Source organism: Petaurus breviceps, unplaced genomic scaffold, assembly GCF_028583685.1.
Source record: "Petaurus breviceps papuanus isolate PSGF00001 unplaced genomic scaffold, PetGlider_PUasm1.0 90721, whole genome shotgun sequence".
Taxonomy (NCBI): Eukaryota; Metazoa; Chordata; class Mammalia; order Diprotodontia; family Petauridae; genus Petaurus; species Petaurus breviceps.
The window spans coordinates 8249056-8267568 of NW_027187322.1; the positions used below are offsets into that span (position 1 = coordinate 8249056).

The 18513-nt window shown below is 50.5% G+C and overlaps 1 protein-coding gene and 1 non-coding gene across 4 annotated transcripts in view; both read left to right on the forward strand.

Annotated features, from left to right (window-relative positions):
• Positions 1-160: 160 nt before the first annotated feature.
• Positions 161-18513, forward strand: part of NAP1L4 (nucleosome assembly protein 1 like 4) — a 27127-nt gene continuing 8774 nt past the window's right edge. Inside the window, exons 1-12 of one of the 3 annotated variants that reach the window (XM_069066575.1) lie at positions 161-444; positions 1016-1047; positions 1804-1856; positions 2996-3095; positions 3515-3656; positions 3769-3855; positions 5636-5764; positions 7201-7272; positions 10653-10792; positions 14891-15036; positions 16193-16215; positions 16720-16839. In XM_069066575.1, coding sequence (XP_068922676.1) covers positions 1034-1047; positions 1804-1856; positions 2996-3095; positions 3515-3656; positions 3769-3855; positions 5636-5764; positions 7201-7272; positions 10653-10792; positions 14891-15036; positions 16193-16215; positions 16720-16839 — 1026 coding nt within the window. In that variant the 5' untranslated portion in view covers positions 161-444; positions 1016-1033. The remainder of the gene's footprint in view (positions 445-1015; positions 1048-1803; positions 1857-2995; positions 3096-3514; positions 3657-3768; positions 3856-5635; positions 5765-7200; positions 7273-10652; positions 10793-14890; positions 15037-16192; positions 16216-16719; positions 16840-18513) is intronic. The other 2 variants (XM_069066573.1, XM_069066576.1) reach the window with 2 other exon arrangements.
• Positions 4423-4547, forward strand: LOC138144984 (small nucleolar RNA SNORA54). The gene has a single exon (XR_011164060.1). It is a non-coding gene; the product is annotated as a small nucleolar RNA SNORA54 (small nucleolar RNA).

The window sequence follows — 18513 nt, forward strand, 5'->3', positions numbered from 1 at the left end:
CCAGGCTTCCTGCCTCGGCCCCTTTAAAGAGGCCGAAGGAACGCTGGGGGAGGGGAGGGGGGGCGCGAGGCCAAGAGGGACGCTCTCCTCATTTGCATACGGAGAGAGCGTCGCGCAGGCGCAAAACAGCACGACTGCGTGGGGCCACGGCGGGGGGGGGGGGTGGGGGAGCTACCCATCTCGGGCCTGGGCCTCCTCTTCCTTCTCGCGTCACCTCTATTCGGGCTCGGATTGGTTGCCACCCTCCTGCGGCTCCGCCCTGGCGCTCGGTGTCCAATCGCGGCGCTGCTTGGTAGCGGGGAGGCAAGCAGAGAGCGCGTGCGGCGCGTCGGCCAATGGGAGGCGGTGTTGTTGGCGGCCGCGGCGGCTCAGCAGCCTGAGAGAGGGAGCATTAAGGAGGGAGAGCCGAGGCCGCAGGAACCGCCGCTGCAGCCGGAGCCCGAGGTGGGTGGGGGGCCGCGGAAGGGAGAGGCCAGGCGGGAAGGGCCCGCCCAGGCCGCGGCGTTGAGCCCACGTCCTCGGGCCTGCGCCGGCTCGGCCCAGCGGGGTTGGTCCGTTAGCCTCCACCGCGCGGGCCTCGGGCCTGGGCGGGTGAGGTGCTGCCCCTCCCTCCGTCTGCTCCCTTTTTCCCGTCAGACTTGTGGGGGGCAGCGGCGGGGGGGGGCGGCGCGGCCTCTTTAACCGCCGCAGCCGAGTGGGCTCGGGCCCGTGAAGGGGGCTGCGGGGGGCCTCTCCGGCCGGGCCGGCGCTTGGGTCTCGTCCCTGCCCGCCGTGGCCCAGCGTCCGCCCGCTGTCCGCTCAGCCAGGCCTCCCGGGGGGGCGGGCCGGGCCGGGGCAGAGCTGCAGGGCCCCCCGGGGAACTGGAGCCTGGAGGCCCGGCGTGAGGCATTAAAGGGCTCCTGCTTTAAGAAAACGTCAAGGCTCTCCGCGGTGAGAGGAGGCCACCGCAAAGCCGCCGTGGGCACGCGTGCGCGTGCGCGCCCGGGGAGAACTAACTCTTGGTTTTGACTCGCAGGTGGCTAAGACCCTTGAGATGGCAGACAGCAGGTAAGCCCCGGCCGGGCGGGCCCCACGGCAGCGCCCCCAGGCGGCGGGGCAGCCCCTGAGAGCCTTGACGTTTTCTTAAAGCAGTCGAGGTGGAGGGACTCGCCGAGGGTGACCCGGCCCGGTGTTTCGGGGCCGGTGCTGAGCTTCTGAGCCCAGTCGGTGCCGGGCCATCCCTGCGCCGGGGCCCAGCCCCCCGGCCGCCCCTTGGGTTGCTGTTTTTAGGAGAATTGAACTCCCTGGGGCAGCTAGATGACACAGTGAGGAGAGAGAGCGCCAGCCCTGGAGTGAGGGGGGCCTGAGCTCCAGCTAGGCGTGGGACCGTGGGCCGACCCCAGCTGCCCCCCAGAAACCAAAAAAGAAAAAGAAAATCCTTGCAGATTTACTTCGCTAGCCGCCATCGTTGGCAGCGTTAGGAGGTCGTTTTCTTTTGTCTTTGACCCTCCACTGGGAGTGTGTGAAATGGTGAGGGTGCGGCAGGTTAGGTGGGATCAGGGGGCAGAGGAATGTCCAGTTTTTTTGTTGGTTGGTTTGTTTTTTGAAGCTTTGACCAAAGGTGGATGTTAGACTATTTTAAAAATAGAATCTTTCCAGCAAATTAGTGTACCTCCCTTCTCCAACTTAAGGTGCTTCATAGAGCAAGCTGTTAATTAGGTTGCAATGTGTTACAGTTTTAAAAAATCCAATTTGGTTAGGATTTATTTTTTTCTATTATAATGGAGCTTTCCTTTAAATTTTAATTTTTAAAATATTTTTTAGTAATTCAGAAGATGTTCCTTCAGATTCCTTTGAAACTGCTAGAACTGACAAAGGTAAGGTTATCCTTCAGAAGGGCTGATATTTAGGGGTGTGAGAATTGGGGATCAAGAAAGTTTCAGATATTGAAGGAGTTTTATGTGGACGGTTTTAGAGAACATTTAAACATTTTTTTCATTCACTTTTATAGGAAATTCAGCATCATAAGAACAGAGTTTAGTAGAGTACAGTAATTGATAGTAATGTGGGAAGTGAGGCTTTGTTTCAATTACTCCCTTTTTCTTCTAAATCCCAAGTAAAGGTGCCTAGCCCCCAGGGCTCCTTGCTTGGTTGCCCTAAGCGCCCACTGAGCCTGGGTGTTTGCAGCTGTTCAAGCTCTGCGTCCCCTGGTTGGGTGGGGAGGTTACACCTGTCAAGTGTCTGTCTAGCTTATAACTTCTGTTTCCGATCTCTCTGGCGTTTCACTTTGAAGTAAACCTAGCAGGGCCTGGACCTATCGTGATGGTTTAAAGCAACTCCATTTTATTATTCCTTTCCTTGATATCTGGGAAGACAAGTAACAGTGTAAGGAGAAGGCAGCACATTGGCGCTCCTTGTGATGCTGAGGAATGAATGGACGGAGTTTACCTCTGAAGAAGTGGCACCTCCCGCTTCCCTTCCTCTTCTCTGGCCCTGACCTAAGCCCAGGAATCATTGGGGGGGGACGACAGGCGAGATAGTATTCACATTGAGCCTCGTCCAAAGAAATACATTGGGCAACAAATGCAACCTTTTCGCTCAGCTTGGTCACCTTGTATGTTCTTATCCTGCTTTCCTGCCCAAACTTCATGGAATTCTCATGTTCTCCGTGGTTAGGACATGTGAGATTAAAGCACAACAATTGAGAACAGAAAGTTTCTGACTGTCTCGAAAAGAGATTGCGCGTTCTCCCCTTGGAGGCTTGCTTGGGCCGTGCCCTTTGCCATGGCCAGTTGCCGGTTACTTTCCACCAGGGAAAGGGGAGCTGGCTGGTTCTGCGTACATTAGTCTCCTTCATGTAGACTTGGCTGTATTTTTCTAAAATTAAGGTTTGGCTTTTGTGTGCTGAGAGTCGCGCCCATTGAGTAGTGATTGTCTCCACAGGACTCTGGAGCTTGTAGGCCACAACTCAAGACCTTGAGTAATACGGTTTTAAACCGCTGCATTCTTTTCCTAGAAAAACTCACGGACCAGGTGATGCAGAACCCTCAGGTGCTGGCAGCTCTCCAGGAGCGACTTGAGAATGTGTCCCACACGCCTTCAAGCTACATTGAAACGTGAGTCCTGGGGACCACCTGGCAAGCAGCCTGGAGTTTAAGGTGAAAGGAGAGAACTGGTGGAAAAGAGGGAAGTTTTACAGTTCTGGGTCAGAAGGGCTTTGGGGGAAGACAGAAATGCTGGCTTTTATCGTATAGTGTCTTTTGCTCCAGTATGAAATGGACACAAAGCTGTAGAATTTTTGTGGGGTGCACAGAAGGTCAGAGGTCTCCTGAGCTGACTTAACAGAGCTTGGCATCTCCCGGCTGCTGTTCTCCGCCTTCCCTGGGAGAGAGACAGCTGTGGACAGCGGCAGCAGCTCTGTGTGGGCCCAAGGGAGAGGGTTAATGCGGGGGGTGGGGGGCGGCGAGGCCTGCCAACCCTTCTGGCTAAGTGCCTGTGGGGTTATAAGGGTCTCCCCGTCCTGCTCTGCTGCCAGGTTACCCAAGGCGGTCAGAAGGCGCATCGATGCTTTGAAACAGCTCCAGGTGAAGTGTGCGCACATCGAGGCCAAGTTCTATGAGGAAGTGCATGATCTGGAACGGAAGTACTCCGCTCTCTACCAGCCTCTCTTTGACAAGGTAGGCCTTGCCCGCCCAGGGCGTGTGCAGGACCTTGGGGTTTAGAGGAGAGAGCTCCTGACACGTCATCTCCAGAATAAGTGCTGCATTGTTTGTTTTCATTCTGATGCAGAGACGGGATTTTGTCACTGGTGATGTTGAGCCTACAGATGCAGAATCAGAATGGCCCAGTGAGAATGAGGAGGAGGAGAAGCTGGCTGTAAGTGAGAACTCCCGGGCCTTCTGGGAGTAGCATCTTGTCTTTTTGTTCTTTTTAGTAGTTTTCCCCCCAAAATGCTCCCCCTCATATAGAAAGAAGGTGCGAGGTTATTGGGATGAATAGTTTTTAGGCAGAACTTGCCAGGAGTAGTCAGCAGAACATATCAATTGACAGTGAACAGGAGAATTAGAAGACAGAAAGTCCCTGAAACAAAGTAATCAGAAAGATGCAGCAGAATGTGGCCCCTAGGAGCTGGAAATGAACACAGCTGGGTATGTGTTTACGAGGCAGCCAGAAAGCTGAGAAAAGGAGGTGTGAGTTGGGGATAAGAAACCCTACAGAGGATTTTTTAAAAGGGATTGGAACTTGGTGATGGAGACTAGACCTCAGTGGTGTTTGGATAGAAAGGGGTCACGTGGATGGGCAGAGGGCGTTTTAAGCAGCCCTCTCCACCAGCCTGCTTATCAGTGCAGACAGCTGATCTGAGGAAAAGGGTAATCGATATAAAGTGTATTTAAGCAACACGGAAGTTCTTTTGTTAGTATAGAAAAGCTCCTCTCATAAACTCTGCACTGTTCGTAACCTGTTGGCAGCCACTTTCTGATGATGGGTTCCATTCCAGTGCCACAGTAACATCCCAGTGTTCATCCAGATTGACTCGTGTCTCTCTGCGTTGACATTTGGGGAACAGCTTTTCATTCTGATCGTGTTGACTTCCGGAGGGCTTTGGAAGCCTGCTGATCTTTGGCAGAATGTGCTCTGGCAGCTCTGGGTGGCGTTGGCATTTGCTGTGGTTTTATGGTTCAAAACCCAGGCCTTTGCTTTTTATGTTGGATTAATGCATCTTGTTTTTTATGCTACACTTGCCACCCAATAATCAATCTCCTTCCCACGCCGCCATATCACCCCTAACAAAACAACAAAAAGCCCATTGAAATGGTTGCTAGAAAAACTTACTTCTCTTTACCTGTAATCTCTTAATGAAAAAGTCAATCTATTCCAACATCAGTTCTCTGGAACGACCAATGGTCTGCATTCTCAGTTGTCCTTGAATGGCTTTGTTTACATCATTAGTCATTTTCACATTGAGAGGAAAATCTATAGAATGGTAACTGTGGGCTTATGAGAAATATCTTAGTCTCTGTGGAGCTCTTTTGACATACAAGTTATTGTGGCTTCACATTTGTGAAACTGGGTTTTTTCTCAGTTCCCTTAAAAGTACACACTCAGTAGGCAAACATGAAGGAATGCATGAGTGAAAGAAAAGCTGATGTGCCAGGAGGCTGCTGAGTGCATGGGCTGCAGTTATAAAAGCAGAGACAGGCCCTGCCCTCAAGAAGCTTCAGTCTGATAGGGAGAGACAGCGTAGAGAGGGGGGTGGTGGCCAGAAAAAGGGGTCCACATTTTTCCAGAATATGGCTACACTCCATTTATACGGTCTGTGTGATGTCTGTTGCCTTCAACATTAGGACCTGTTGCACGCTCTCTTCCCTTCTATAAACTCTTGATTAAGCCCAGTGGCCCCAGAGGATTTGGGTTTATTTGTGTGTATGGGGTCCTCAAACCCATTGCATTCTCCCCATAGTCCATCCTTCAGGACGGGGGTGATTTCCTGAACACTGCATGATACCTGCCCTTGTGAAGGTGCAGGGGTGTGGCCCAGAGGCTGGCACAGGCCTGTGTACTTTTTGACGCCGTGCCCATACATTTCTTTGTGTCTGTGGAGCGAAACACTTGGCTATTTTTACATAATTCTCCATTTTGAACATCTTTCTTCCAGGGAGACCTGAAGAGCAAAGTGGTGATCGCTGAGAACGAAGCATCTGGAGATGAGCTGAACCCCAAAGGGATCCCCGAATTCTGGTTTACGATCTTTAGAAATGTGGATATGCTGAGTGAGCTAGTCCAGGTAATGGTGGCCTCAGACCCTCCTTGGGCGGGGCCCTGCCTCTGTTTCGTCTTTGAGCTGGTGCCCTTTGCTGAGTGCACTTGAGAAGCTGGCTTGTATCCCTTGAAGTGATTTGGCCCTGACAGGCCTCAGGTTCTAGAACCTCCTGGCTCTCATGGTTAGCCAGCTCTCGTATTGCTGTGATGGCTTCATGGAGGGAGGTGGGCCCCGGTCAGACTCGGTCCTGGCAAAGGGTCTTTGTCCTCCCCGTTGGGCAGCAGGGTGGGATCCCTCTGACTGACCCCACTGCGCGGCTTGTGACCAGGGAGCCGCAGCGTGAGCCGTGGAAGTGCCCGCCTCTTGAGAAGGCTTCCTCCCAGTCCTCCCCTCTCTCTGGAGAGGTTTGAGATTTAGCTGCAGGCCGACCTTGCTTTATGTTACCAAAATGGTGGCTGCTGCAAGTGCTTCAGTAAGTAGAATCAAGTTTCACCTTTGACTTCCAGAATTATTTTTGGAGTTCTGTGCCACAGGGAAAGATCTGACCCTAAACCACAGAGCTGGGTGGGCTCTGCGGCAGGAGAACGTCTCCTGGCATTTGGGGAGTCTGCTGTAGCAGCTGTCGTCGTGATGTGTGAGCAGCTACACTCAGGCTGCCAGAGGGAGGCTCACACAACCCCGGGCATGCCCTAGTGCAGGCGCTTGTCTCGGGTGGCCAGGCAGCCCCGGCCCTTGCTTTGGGTCTCCGTAAAGGTGGAGGCATGGCCTCTGGGCCAGATGCCAGAGGGCCAAATTCGAGGGGTCACAAGGTCCACCCCCCAGAAGAGCCCAGTGGGGCTCATCCACCCTGTAGGGGGGTCTCCAACAAGGCAGGGGCCGCTCTAACTCTGAGCTTAGCCTCTTCTTGCTTCTACAGCTTCCATCCACTGCTCAGTTCATTCTGCCCTCTGTGGAAGCACTTTCATCTGATGGCCCAAGACAATTATCACGGAACCCAAGCCTTCAGATGAAACCTGCCTGTTTTCTCAGTTAATCCCCATGTGGCCTTGCCTTTAGAAACTTTCTGCTTCATCAGGCTCTTGCCCAGGAGGTGGCACTGAGACTTCTCAGCCGTTTGAGTGCTCGAGTCTTGCCGGACCGAGAGCTTTAAGAGTTTGCCGTTGGTGGAGGGGAAGGGCTGCAGCACACCCGAACAGGCAGACAGATGTATCCAGTGGAACATCCCAGTGCCTGGGAGGGGCCGTGAGGGAAAAGGGACAGTCCTGGCAGCGGGATGGGAGGAAGAAGGAAGGCTCGGAGCCCCAGAGAGGCCGGGGCTGGCACGGACCACAAGGGGCAAGCCAGGATGTGGTGGCATCAGATCCTCCAGTGTCCCAGAGAGAACGTGAAGAGAATTGTGTAGCACCAGGTCTTCTCCTTACAACATGTTCTGGCTAATTTATTCTTTCTTTTGTGACTAGGAATATGACGAACCGATTCTGAAACACTTGCAAGATATTAAAGTAAAGTTTTCAGATCCTGGGCAGCCCATGGTAAGTATTGGAAACTTGAGTAGTCGTTAGTGCTCCGATTGGTGGCAGGCAGGCCCGATGGGCTGCAGCACCAAGGTGTGAGACGTGAGTAGGCAGTGACCCCTGGTGGAGGCTCCTTTGCCTGCATGGGCAGGATGTGCCCTGTGACAGACAGGGCCGGGCCTTGGTGCAGCAGTCTGCAAAGGACGCTTGTTAGGAAGGCTGTATCTGCAGGGGCAGGTTGAAAATCAAAGCTCACATCCTGACTGCTGCTGCTCTGCTGGTGGTCAGTGGGTTCTGGGCCTGTGTGACCTTTGGTGTGGTGATGGCTGGTGGGCAGGCTACACAAGGGGACAGCTTTACTGTGACTGAAGAACGGTGCAGCCACTGGGGGAGCTAATCTCTGATTGGCCTTTGGTGACCTCGGCAGGACCAAGGAAGCCCTAAAAGGAGAAGTGAGGAAGGAGTGAGGCAGAGGGGAGAGTTGGCCATGGCCCGTAGGGGTGATCCCTCTTGGGGCTCATAGCCCCTGGGTAGTGGTGCACCTCTGCTTTAGGCTGACCTTCTGAGGCTCAAGTTGGGTGTGTTTCAGCCTCGTTATTCTGGTGTTTGAGATGCAGCCCAGATGGGGTCGGGCCTCCATAGAGTATATACAAGTGTGGCAGTAGGGAACAAGATTACGTTTGAGGGGGAGAGTAGACTTCTCAAGGTCTGTACCTTTGAACCCCTTCTTTGACTTAACACAGACCTTGTTCAGTTGTTTTCAGTCTTGTCTGATGCTTTAGGACCCCATTTGAAGTTTTCTTGGCACACACTGGAGTGGTTTGCCATTTGCTTCTCATTTTACAGATGAGGAAACCGAGCCAAACAGGGCAAAGTGACTTGCCCAGGATGATAAGTGCCTGAGGTCGTTTGAACTCAGGCCTCTTGGCACAGTGGCACCCCCTAGTGATCCATCTTCACTGGCTCTTTTCTAGTCTGCTACATACAATCTCAAAAATTCTGGTAAAACGTTTTTGGGAGTTCTTTGGTTATGAATTTAACAGATGTGAATTTTCTGTATACAAAAAGAAGAAAGAATTGGATATGAAACATACCTGTTGTGTACAGCCCCTTTTTTTAAGTGTCTGGTGGTGTTAGCAGGTGTCCTTGGTGTCTCTCTCCCTCTGAACTTCTGTGCGTTTCTGAAAGTATTTGCTTGATGTTCTCCTCTTTGGCATTGCCCTTGCTAGCCTTCCTCTGCTCCCTACAAAAACCGAGTAAACAGACGCCGCCGCCAGCGGTTTGTGAGCAAAGATGTTTCCTTGGGCCTCTCCCAGAGGCGGGTTGTGCTCTGGCAGCTAACGTCCTGGTTGGTTGTCCCTTTAGAGATTCCTTCCTCAGTTCTTCACCCCGGTGTCCCCATGGCCCATGGCTCCCTGAAACTCCCTCAGATTTGAATATCGCCATTTGTTCAGCCCTTGCCAAGCTGAAAGACACCCTTTAGTTTCCATTGCTTTGCTACAACACAAAGCATTGCTGCGAGTATTTGCATTTGTAGCCCTTTGTTTCTTTCTTTGTTCTCTTTAGGCTGTTATCACAGGGTCAGATTGTGTCGGGTTTGGCGGCTTGTGGGATCTCAGTTCCACGTTTACTTCCCAGAATGCTTCTTGCTAAATCTAATCTTGGTTTTGAACCATATATTATCTCTGGTTCTACTTCACATGGCTGTGTGACACGCACTGTGCTGATAATCTTGGTGGCCTCAGAAAGAAAAGCCTGACTACAGCCTGCCCCTGGGGCCCTGAACTTGAACTTGCCCCGAGCACAAGTGTCCCCAGATTCTTAGAGCAGTTTTAAGCTATTAAAGCTGCGTTGATAAAGCTAGTAAGAGACCTTCAGACACCCTAAATGTAGAGTGTAGCTGGAGGGCAGCTGGCAGTGGGGGGGGGGGGTCGGGACTGTCTCCCCAGCTGGTGGGTGCACCTCTCCATCTCCACTCTGTTGCTCAGCACAGGATGAGCCCCTAGCATCCATCAGGGACCACTCAATTGGCCATACAGCTCCTCTAGGCAGTTCACTGACGGCATATGTGCATCTGTCTATGACAGCAGGCCCTCACCAGCACTGGGGCATGCTAGAAAGGACCCTAGAGACCCAGTCCAGTCCCCAATAACTAGCCCGAGGTCACATAAGTAGTGACAGAGCCAGCATTTGAACTCAGATCCCATACTTCCACATTGGTTCTTTGCTCTAGACCACCCCACTGCCCAGTCCACTGGTCTTCCTTCACCTGCCCCATTCTAGGCAACAGGACAGCATAAGACAGATTTCCTTCCTCTTAGAAGCTCAGTCCTTGTGGTTAGAGACCCAAGTGCATGACTCTTGAGGCCAAGAGAGCTCCCCCACCTCTTTCAAGTCCCTTTTGGCCACATGCTGTTGGTTCTGTTTTTATCTCAAACAAATCCATTTTTGACCTCAGTTCCCTACTTATAAAATTTTCACTCTGATGGCTTTGGGGAAAATCAAATGAGATGATAATTGTAAAATTCTGAGCTCATTTGTGAGTGGCAGAGAAGGGAGGGCAGACTCCCTACCAGTGCCTGCCAGAGATGGGAGGTGGTTCTGGCAGTGCTGCCACCATTGTGGGCCAAGGTTTTGTCCAGCGGTTTAAAACCAGAACTTAATTCCCCAGGGAAGGAGGGTGAAGTTAAGAGGAGTTCGCTCAGTCTAGAAAGGGGGAACAACAGGAAAAAGAGCGTGAATTTGGGTACAACTAGGCAGAGTAGCAGAGTGACGGTCCTCATGGCCCCGTGGCCGGGTTCCCTGTGACTCTGCTCCCCGCCGGTGTGCACACCAGGATGGCAGCCTTGCTGTGCCACTCCCTAGGCCCCTTTGTTTGACATGGGTGAAGCCAGGGCAGGTGATGGTTGGCTTTCCTTTTCCCTGTGACACTTGGTGGATTCAGGGTCCGGAGGGGACGGGGAGTAGCCAGCTCACAGCCTGAGCTGGGAGGATCAAGGGCAGGGCCAGTTTGGCGGGACTTTGGTCAAGGGGGAGTCCAGGGTGTTCATGGTTCTCGATGCCGAGCTAAGTTGTGGAGCTTCTGGAGTGAGTGTGAAAAGACTAAGCTGTAGATGGATGGAGTGGTGCTCAGTGGGGAGGCTCTAAGGAGGCCATGGTCGTAGGCCAGGGGTCGAGATTGCCGAGGAGGCTGGGAACACTGCCCTGAAGTGACGGGCTGGTCTCTGCATGGCAGTGGACACAGTCTTTGCTGGAGCCCTTTGCCATCTGGTGTCGTGGTGGCAGGCTCCCCTCTGCAGACCACTGTCTTGCGGAGCCAGCTGTCTTGGGCAAGGCTTTGGCTGGGAATAGGAAAACCCCTGAAGCCCCTGGGTGACTCCGTGTTCTTCTCTCCCCAGTCTTTCTCCTTAGAGTTCCACTTTGAGCCCAACGACTACTTCACCAACTCTGTCCTGACAAAGACGTATAAGATGAAGTCAGAGCCAGATACGAGCGACCCCTTTTCCTTCGAAGGGCCTGAAATAGTCGACTGTGAAGGGTAAGGAAAAGCCAGTGCCCTTTTCCAGTGGATTCTGGTCTTTCCCCATTCAGTGAACATTCGGGCGTTGTCCTAGGTGCTAGGGGTTCAGAGGCAGCCCTGCCCTCAGGAAACTTACATTCACAAAGCCCTGCCCCCCACACAGTCACAGAAGGAGGGAAACAAGCATTTATTGAGCACCTGCTGTGTGCCCAGCACTGTGGTAAGGACTCCACAAGTCATCTCATTGGATTGTCATGCTGATTGGGAGTAGGCGGGTGGGGGCGGGGTCTGCTTAGGGAGACACTGCTTAGGTGATTTGCCTGGGGTCATTCAGGTAGTCAGTATCTGAGGCATGATACCAGGAAAGGCCTCCTGGAGAAGGGACTGGCGGAGGGAGCTGAGGACAGGTATCTCTTGTTTTATGAGAACTTTTTTCTTTTGTTTTTTTTTTAATTAATTTATTTTTTAATTTTCAACTTTCATTTCCAAAAGACTTTTCTTTTTGGAGAGGGGAAGGCAGGGCAATTGGGGTTAAATGACTTGGCCAAGCTCACATGGCTAGTAAGTTTTAAGTGTCTGAGGCTGGATTTGAACTTGGGTCCTCCTGACTCCAGGGCTGGCTGGCTGCCCCTACTTAAGATTTCGATTTACAGATTTTTTCCCCATCTCTCCCCTGCACCACACCCCAAGATAGCAAGCCTACTGAACTAACCCTTCCCCCAATCTGTTCTTTCTTATATCCTTCCCCATCCCCCCCCCTTACTTTTTTGTAGGGCAAGATGATTTCTATACCTATTGCCTGTATATCTTATTTCCCAGTTCCATGTAAAAAATAATTTTTAACATTTGTTTTTTAAACTTTGATTTCCAGATTCTTTCTCTTCTTCCCTCCTCACCCACCACCACTGGGAAGACTAGCAATTCAATATAAGTTGTACATGTGTAGTTATGGAAAATATTTCCATGGTAGTTATATTGTGATAGACTAACTATATTTCTCTCCATCCTATCTAACCCCCCATTTTTTCTGTTTTCTCCCCCTCTTATTCCTTACTTTCCTGTAGGGTAAGATACCCAAATGAGTGTGTATGTTATTTCCTCCTTAAGCCAAATCCAATGAGAGTAAGGTTGACCCATTCTCTTTCACCTTCCTGCTCTTCCCCTCCATTGTAACAGTTTTTCTCTTGCCTCTTTTATATGAGATAATTTACCCTATTCTACCTCTCCCTTTCTCCTTTTCCCAATATATTGTTCCTATCTCACCTCTCAATTTTATTTTTTGGATATCATCCCTTCACATTCAACTCACCCTGTGCCCTTTATGTATACATAAATATATGTATACATATACGTACACACATACATGCACCTATACATAAATATATACGTACATATACATATATATTCCCTTCAGCTATCTTCATACTGAGAAAAGTCTCATGAGTTACAATTATTTTCCCATGTAGGAATGTAAACAGTTCAACTTAATAAGTTCCATATGATTTCTTTTTCCTGTTTACCTTCTCATGCTTCTTGTATTTGAAAGTCAAATTTTCTGTTCAGCTCTGGTCTTTTTATCAATAATGCTTGAAAATCCTCTATTTTGTTAAATATCCATATTTTCCACTGAAGTATTATACTCAGGTTTGCTGGGTAGGTGATTCTTTGACCCCCTGGAATATCATATTCCAAGCCCTTCAATCCCTTAATGTAGACGCTGCTAGATCTTGTGTTATCCTGATTGTGTTTCCACAATACTCAAGTTGTTTCTTCTTGGCTGCTTGTAATATTTTCTCCTTGACCTGGGAACTCTGGAATTTGGCTATAATATTCCTAGGAGTTTTCTTTTTGGGATCGTTTTCAAGAGGTGATCAGTGAATTCTTTCAATTTCTGTTTTGCCCTCTGGTTCTAGAATATCGGGGAAATTTTCCTTGATAATTTCTTGTAAGATGGTGTCTAGACTCTTTGATCATGGCTTCCAGGTAGTCCAGTAATTTTTAAATGATCTCTCCTGGATCTATTTTCTAGGTCAGTGGTTTTTCCAGTGAGATGTTTCACATTGCTTTCTATTTTTTCATTTTGTTTGTATCTTTTTTTATAGTATCTTGATTTCTCAGAAAGGCATTGGCTTCCATTTGCTCCAATCTAGTTTTGAAGGAGTGATTCCCTCCATTGAGCTTTTCCGCCTGGGCAGCTCAGCTTGTTAAGGCACTCTGCTCCTCACTGAGGCTTTTGGGGCCTCAGTTTTGCCCCTCTTTTTGACATTTGGGTCAGTCTATTTTTTAAGATGTCGTTTTCTTCAATCTTTTCTGTGTCTCCTTTAGCGGGCTGTCGGCTCACTTTTCGTGATTTTCTGGCGACAATTTTTCCTCCGCTTCTCTTGGTTTCAGAACCCTTCTTGCGCTCCTCCGCGGCCTGCGCCAGGTCATGGTGTTCTCGGAGGCTTTTGATGCAGGAGTTCTGACTCTGTTGTCCTCTCCGGCTCTGTTTTGATTGTCTTTTGTCACCAAGGGATGATTCTCTGGTCTGATGGCGCTTCGTCTGCTCACTCATCTTGCCAGCTAGTGACTTGGCTTTGGAGCTCTTTGCCACGGTAGAACTCTGCTTCCAGAGTGAAGAGTGCTGTATCCCAAATTAATGGGGTTTTGCACAGCTGTTGGCAAAGCTTTTTCTAGGCACCTGCCTCAGATCTGTGAGGAGGACTGCCTCCTCCAGTCTCAACAAGCTCTGCCTTGCTCGTGCTCCTCACCCCAGGACCTCACCCCAGGACTGTGACACAGATCCAAGCAGGTCAGAGCAAGAGCAATTATCCTCTGAATGGTCACTTGGTCCCCCTGCCATCTGTAGGCCTGGGGCTCAGGAGGCAGCAGCTGCAGCCACTGTGTCCTCACCATCTCTTGCCCCAGGGGCAGGGGCTGGACAACACTGTACTGTCACCCGTATCAGCAGGGTTCCCCACTGATCTTTTACTTTCTCTTTGCCATTTATGGGTTGAGAAGTCTGGAAACTGGCACAACTGCAGGTGATTGGCTGCCCTGAAGTCTTCTCTGGCCGGTCTGGGCCATGAGTCTGGGCTGGCTCGGCTCAGGTGGGACTGAGCTTGGCTCCCAGCTGGGTGTGCTAGACTATTCCTGTCAGCCTGCCGGGCTGCCTTCAGTGGGAGGTGTGTTTCTCTCTGTCACTTTGTGAGTTCTGTAGCTCTAACGTTTGTTTAGAGTCATTTTTCATAGGTAATGGAGGTGGTTGGAGCGGGAGCTCAAGCAAGTTCCTGCCTTTACTCCATCCTTTACTCCATCATCTTGGCTCCACCCCTGAACTGTCTTTTTTTCTTGACAGAATTTTCTTACTAGAAAGTAAATAAGAGGAAATATTTACTGCAGTCAGAGCCTGCCTGCTTTTTTATACACAGAATTCAGATTGATGAAGTGCCATAAACTTGTGTCTTGTAATGCTGATAAAACTCAAGTTTGCTCTTGTCCTGAGACAGGCCTCTTTCTTGCCCGGCTCACAGGACAGTTTTCTTACGGACACTTGAGCTATGTGCGAGGGTTGGGAAGCACTGCATACTTAGGGAGACATGCTGCACGTTCTTCTGAGAGGGCTTTTTGGGCAAGGTCAGGGCTCACCTGCAGTTTATCTAAGGCTGTGGGAACTGGGTCACTTACCCTCACTGGTCTGTAGGGATGGTTGTTGGGCCACAAGATTCAGGGGCCTCACCTGCCTGGCCTCCCAGAGGAATGTTGCTTTTGTTGAGAAGAACTAAAGTGAATGATTCTTTCATGTCACTGATAATGTCCCCCCAAGGACAGCTCCAGGCTGTCCAGAAAGCCCCTGTCCTGGACAGAGGGGTGTGGTATCCTCTGGGCAGCTCAGTCTTTTCTGTCTAGTTCTCCGGCTTGGGTTCATGAGGCTTGTTCTGTCGTGTCCACTCAATGACCCTTTTATTTTAGGGAGTAGGATTTCCTCTTAATGCAAACCGGCCTTTGATGGAATCCTAATAAAGCTGCCCCCAGCCCCAGTATTCTAACTTCATTATAGGCCTGGCTGCAACAGCCTTGGTCTGGGTTGGGGGAAGTTGGGGGACGTGGCTTTGTGACTGGACTCTGCTCCTCCAGATGCACTATTGAGTGGAAGAAGGGCAAGAATGTGACAGTGAAGACGATCAAGAAAAAGCAGAAGCACAAGGGCCGCGGCACCGTGAGGACGGTCACGAAGCAAGTCCCCAATGATTCCTTCTTTAACTTCTTTAGCCCCATCAAAGGTAATTCCCGCTGTGTCCACGCGGGTAGGCTTTTTTGCCCTCCTCTCGTTCCCTTCCCGTGGGATGGGCAGGTGTGACCTAGAGAGATGCCAGAGCCAGGATCAGGCCCGAGGCTCTCCCTCTTGCCCTCTGGAGGTGGGGGAGCTGGTGATGGGGCAGGCGGCCGGTGGGGTCCTCGCCGCTCCTCTGGGAAGCGTAGGGCAGCGCCATGTGCTTTGTTTCTTCTCTGGGTCGGTTGGACTTGGCTTCAGTCTGATTACAGACTGAGAAGAGGCTGGCCTCGATCGGTCTTTGGCTGCCTGTTAGGTCTTCTGAAGAGGGTTTTTAGTTCAGTGTCAGTGTGAGCAGGCCTGCATTCTTTTTTATCTGTTGATTTATTTTTGGTTTTCAGCATTCGTTCCCCCAGGATTTCGAGTTACAATATTTTCTCCCCACCCCCAATAGCGAGCCCCCTGAATGCATCCTCGCTGCCTAGTGCGCGTCAGTCTTGCGCTCTTAATAGTAAAGAGGACCTTCCCTGACTTACTTTGAATGTGCCAAAGTAGAGTCGTTTGGAAAACCCGGTTTTCATGTCCGTCTTTGTTGCTCCAGAAGCAGCTCGGCTGCCCCTCCCCCAGCCTTGCTGTACTTTGGCTGCTGAGGTTCTGAAGACGTTCTTTCCCAGCTGTCACCCAGCATTGGGCTTTTCTTCCTCTTTGAACGTGTCCGTTGTGTTCTTAAAGTTGTCCCCTTTGTCCAAACCTTAGGTGACCAGTTTTGGGGGGCCCTGGCAATTTAAACCAGTCACCGTCTTGGAAAACGGCCCAGTTTCCAATATCGTGGGATAATCTAGAGCTCTGAAGAAATAACATTCCCTGCTAATTTTTTTTCTTTTGGGGGGGGGCAGGGCAATTGGGGTTAAGTGACTCGCCCACGGTCACACAGCTAATTTATTTTTGTGTTGTGTCTTGAGGCCGCATTTGAACTCAGGTCCTCCCGAGTCCAGAGCCAGTGTTCTATTCACTGCGCCACCTAGCCACTCCTATTTGCTGATTTCTTACTGCTGAGCCAAGGGCTAGCCCCAGCAGACAGAAAAGCTCAGTCAGCTGGGCTGGGGGCAGGGCAGAAATGCTGCATTTATTTAAAGATTAATTTAATTTTTTCTTTATTTTTATAGTATCTGGGGATGGAGAGTCACTGGTAAGATCCATATTTCCAAGCTTTGTTTATCCTAACATTGCTGTGTTTTCTTAGACTTCTAAATGTTCTTCAGTCTGGGTGCTGATTTATAATGGATCCCTAGTGGAGAGAGCATGCCTCACAGCAAGCCCAGACTCCGGGCTGAATTTGTGTGTCTCTGCTTTCTGCACCAGGGGAGGAACAATGACCATCCCTGCTCTAGAGGTCAGCGCTCTCTGCTGTGTCTCTTCTGCTGGGCTGCTCCTTTTTAAATAGCCTTGGAGGAACTTGATAAATGTTTCATAACATAAGAACTAAAGATTTTGACATGAAAGTAGCCCAAATGTCCTGAGTAGTGTTGGAGGCCAGACAGTGGTCTTGTGTTATGTGTGTGTTCAGTGATGGTCCCATTACCGGAGCCTGGGCCTCTGCACCCTTGTAGCCAGGCCACGTTTGCCTCTGTTCTTAAGCTGATGGGTCAAACAGGAGATCTTGTGTAGTTACTAGTGATGTTTTCTCCCACAGGATGAAGATTCAGAATTTACATTGGCCTCAGATTTTGAAATTGGGCACTTCTTCCGTGAAAGGATAGTTCCACGCGCGGTCCTTTATTTTACTGGGGAAGCCATAGAGGATGATGACAATGTATGTATATAACTGGCTATTGTGTCTGTATGAGCGTGAGCAGCCCGAGGTCCAGAATCAAGTGTGTAAGACCAGAAGGGGCCTGTTTGAGATCTGTCAGAGTCAGAGGTTTGGAGCAGGAAAGGGCCTGCTTCCTTATTTTATAGAGGATTAAATTGAGGCCCAGAGAGTTTATTTAAGTGACTTAACTGTCTTGATGACCTTGGACAGTGGAGGAACTGGGGCCTCCTCCCAGGCTGTTCTCCTACTTTCAGGGATTTAAAAAGCATTGTTAGTTTTGCTTTGGACAAACTTCTGGCAGAACTCTTTCCTTCCTGGTGAAAAGTAGAAAGGGTGGATGAAAACTGCCTCTCTCTAGCAGTCCTCTCCTCATTTGACTCCCCCAGACCAGAAGGAGTTTGAGGACACTTTCTTGAGATGGCATGTGTTCCTGGCATTGTTAATATTTAGCTTTTGGGGTCTTGTAGGAATGAATTATTAATAACAAAGAAACTGCCAGCAACTTGGCGAGGCCCAAGAGCTACCGGAGACTGGCACATTCAGATCTGAGCTTGGGGGAATAGGATTGTGTTCCAAAGCAAGACTCTTGGCAGAAGTTGCCATTTCTACTTTTCCTGTTCTTAAGCAGAGCTGTTTGGGCAACTTGCAGCTGTCCTCAAGCCACCCAGTTGTCACTTGTCAAGCCTTGGCCAGCGCTGGGCTGGGCTTTGTGCTCCCATTTCCCTTCTGTCACGCGATGCCCCTCAGACTGCCCCTCCTGCATTGTCCTGGGATCTCGGGTTTAGAACTGGAAGGGCCTTTGTACAGATGTACACACTGAGGCCCAGAGGTTACAGGACTAGCCCCAGGTCATCTGAGTGGAAGTCTTGCCAGCTCCAGCCCACTTCCTCGGGTCACACCCATCACATTTTTGTCAGCACCCACCTGTTCTTAAGTCTCATCTCGGGAAGGCTCGTAGTAGCCAGGCTGCTTTTTAAGGTCCTCCCCATGGGGACCCATCTTCTGTTTCATGTCTTTTGGGCTGGGCATCTAAGACTGGTGCCTCCCCTCCTGGTGCTGCTGGTCCTCGTTGGGGGGTGGGAGGAACAGGGTGCAGAACTGATGTAGAAGGAGGGGGCCTCAGCAGCCATCGAGCCTGTTTAGAAGTGCGTTGGGGGCGGCTAGGTGGCACAGTGAGTAAGAGCGCTGGCCCCGGAGCCGGGAGGACCCGGGATTGGTTCCAGCCTCAGATACAAGTGCGTTGGCTCTCTGCAGAACAGAGTAGCATCTAGCCTTGGTGAGCATCAGGACAGCTTCCTGGAGGAGGTGATATTTGGGTTGGTCTTTAAAGAAAGAGCAGCAGTTCAGCGAGTTAGAAGCCATGTCCCTGAGGGGTTGAGGTGGGGGGTGGCCTCTGTATCAAAGGCAGCTCTGGCCTAATCCAAAGCAAGGTGAGGGATGCTTCCCTTAAAACACGAGGCCCTGAAAGGAAGCTTGTCACTATGTCCGGACACCTTAGTTCTTTTTGTTATTTGAGGATAAGGGCGCTTGATTTCAGATTCCATTTGGTTTATCCAGGAGTGTGTGTGTGTGTGTGTGTGTGTGTGTGTGTGTGCACGCACATCCGTGCTGCTGTCACACAACCAGTTGTAATGTAATACCAAGCAAAGGCAACTTCCCAGGTTCAAAATACCA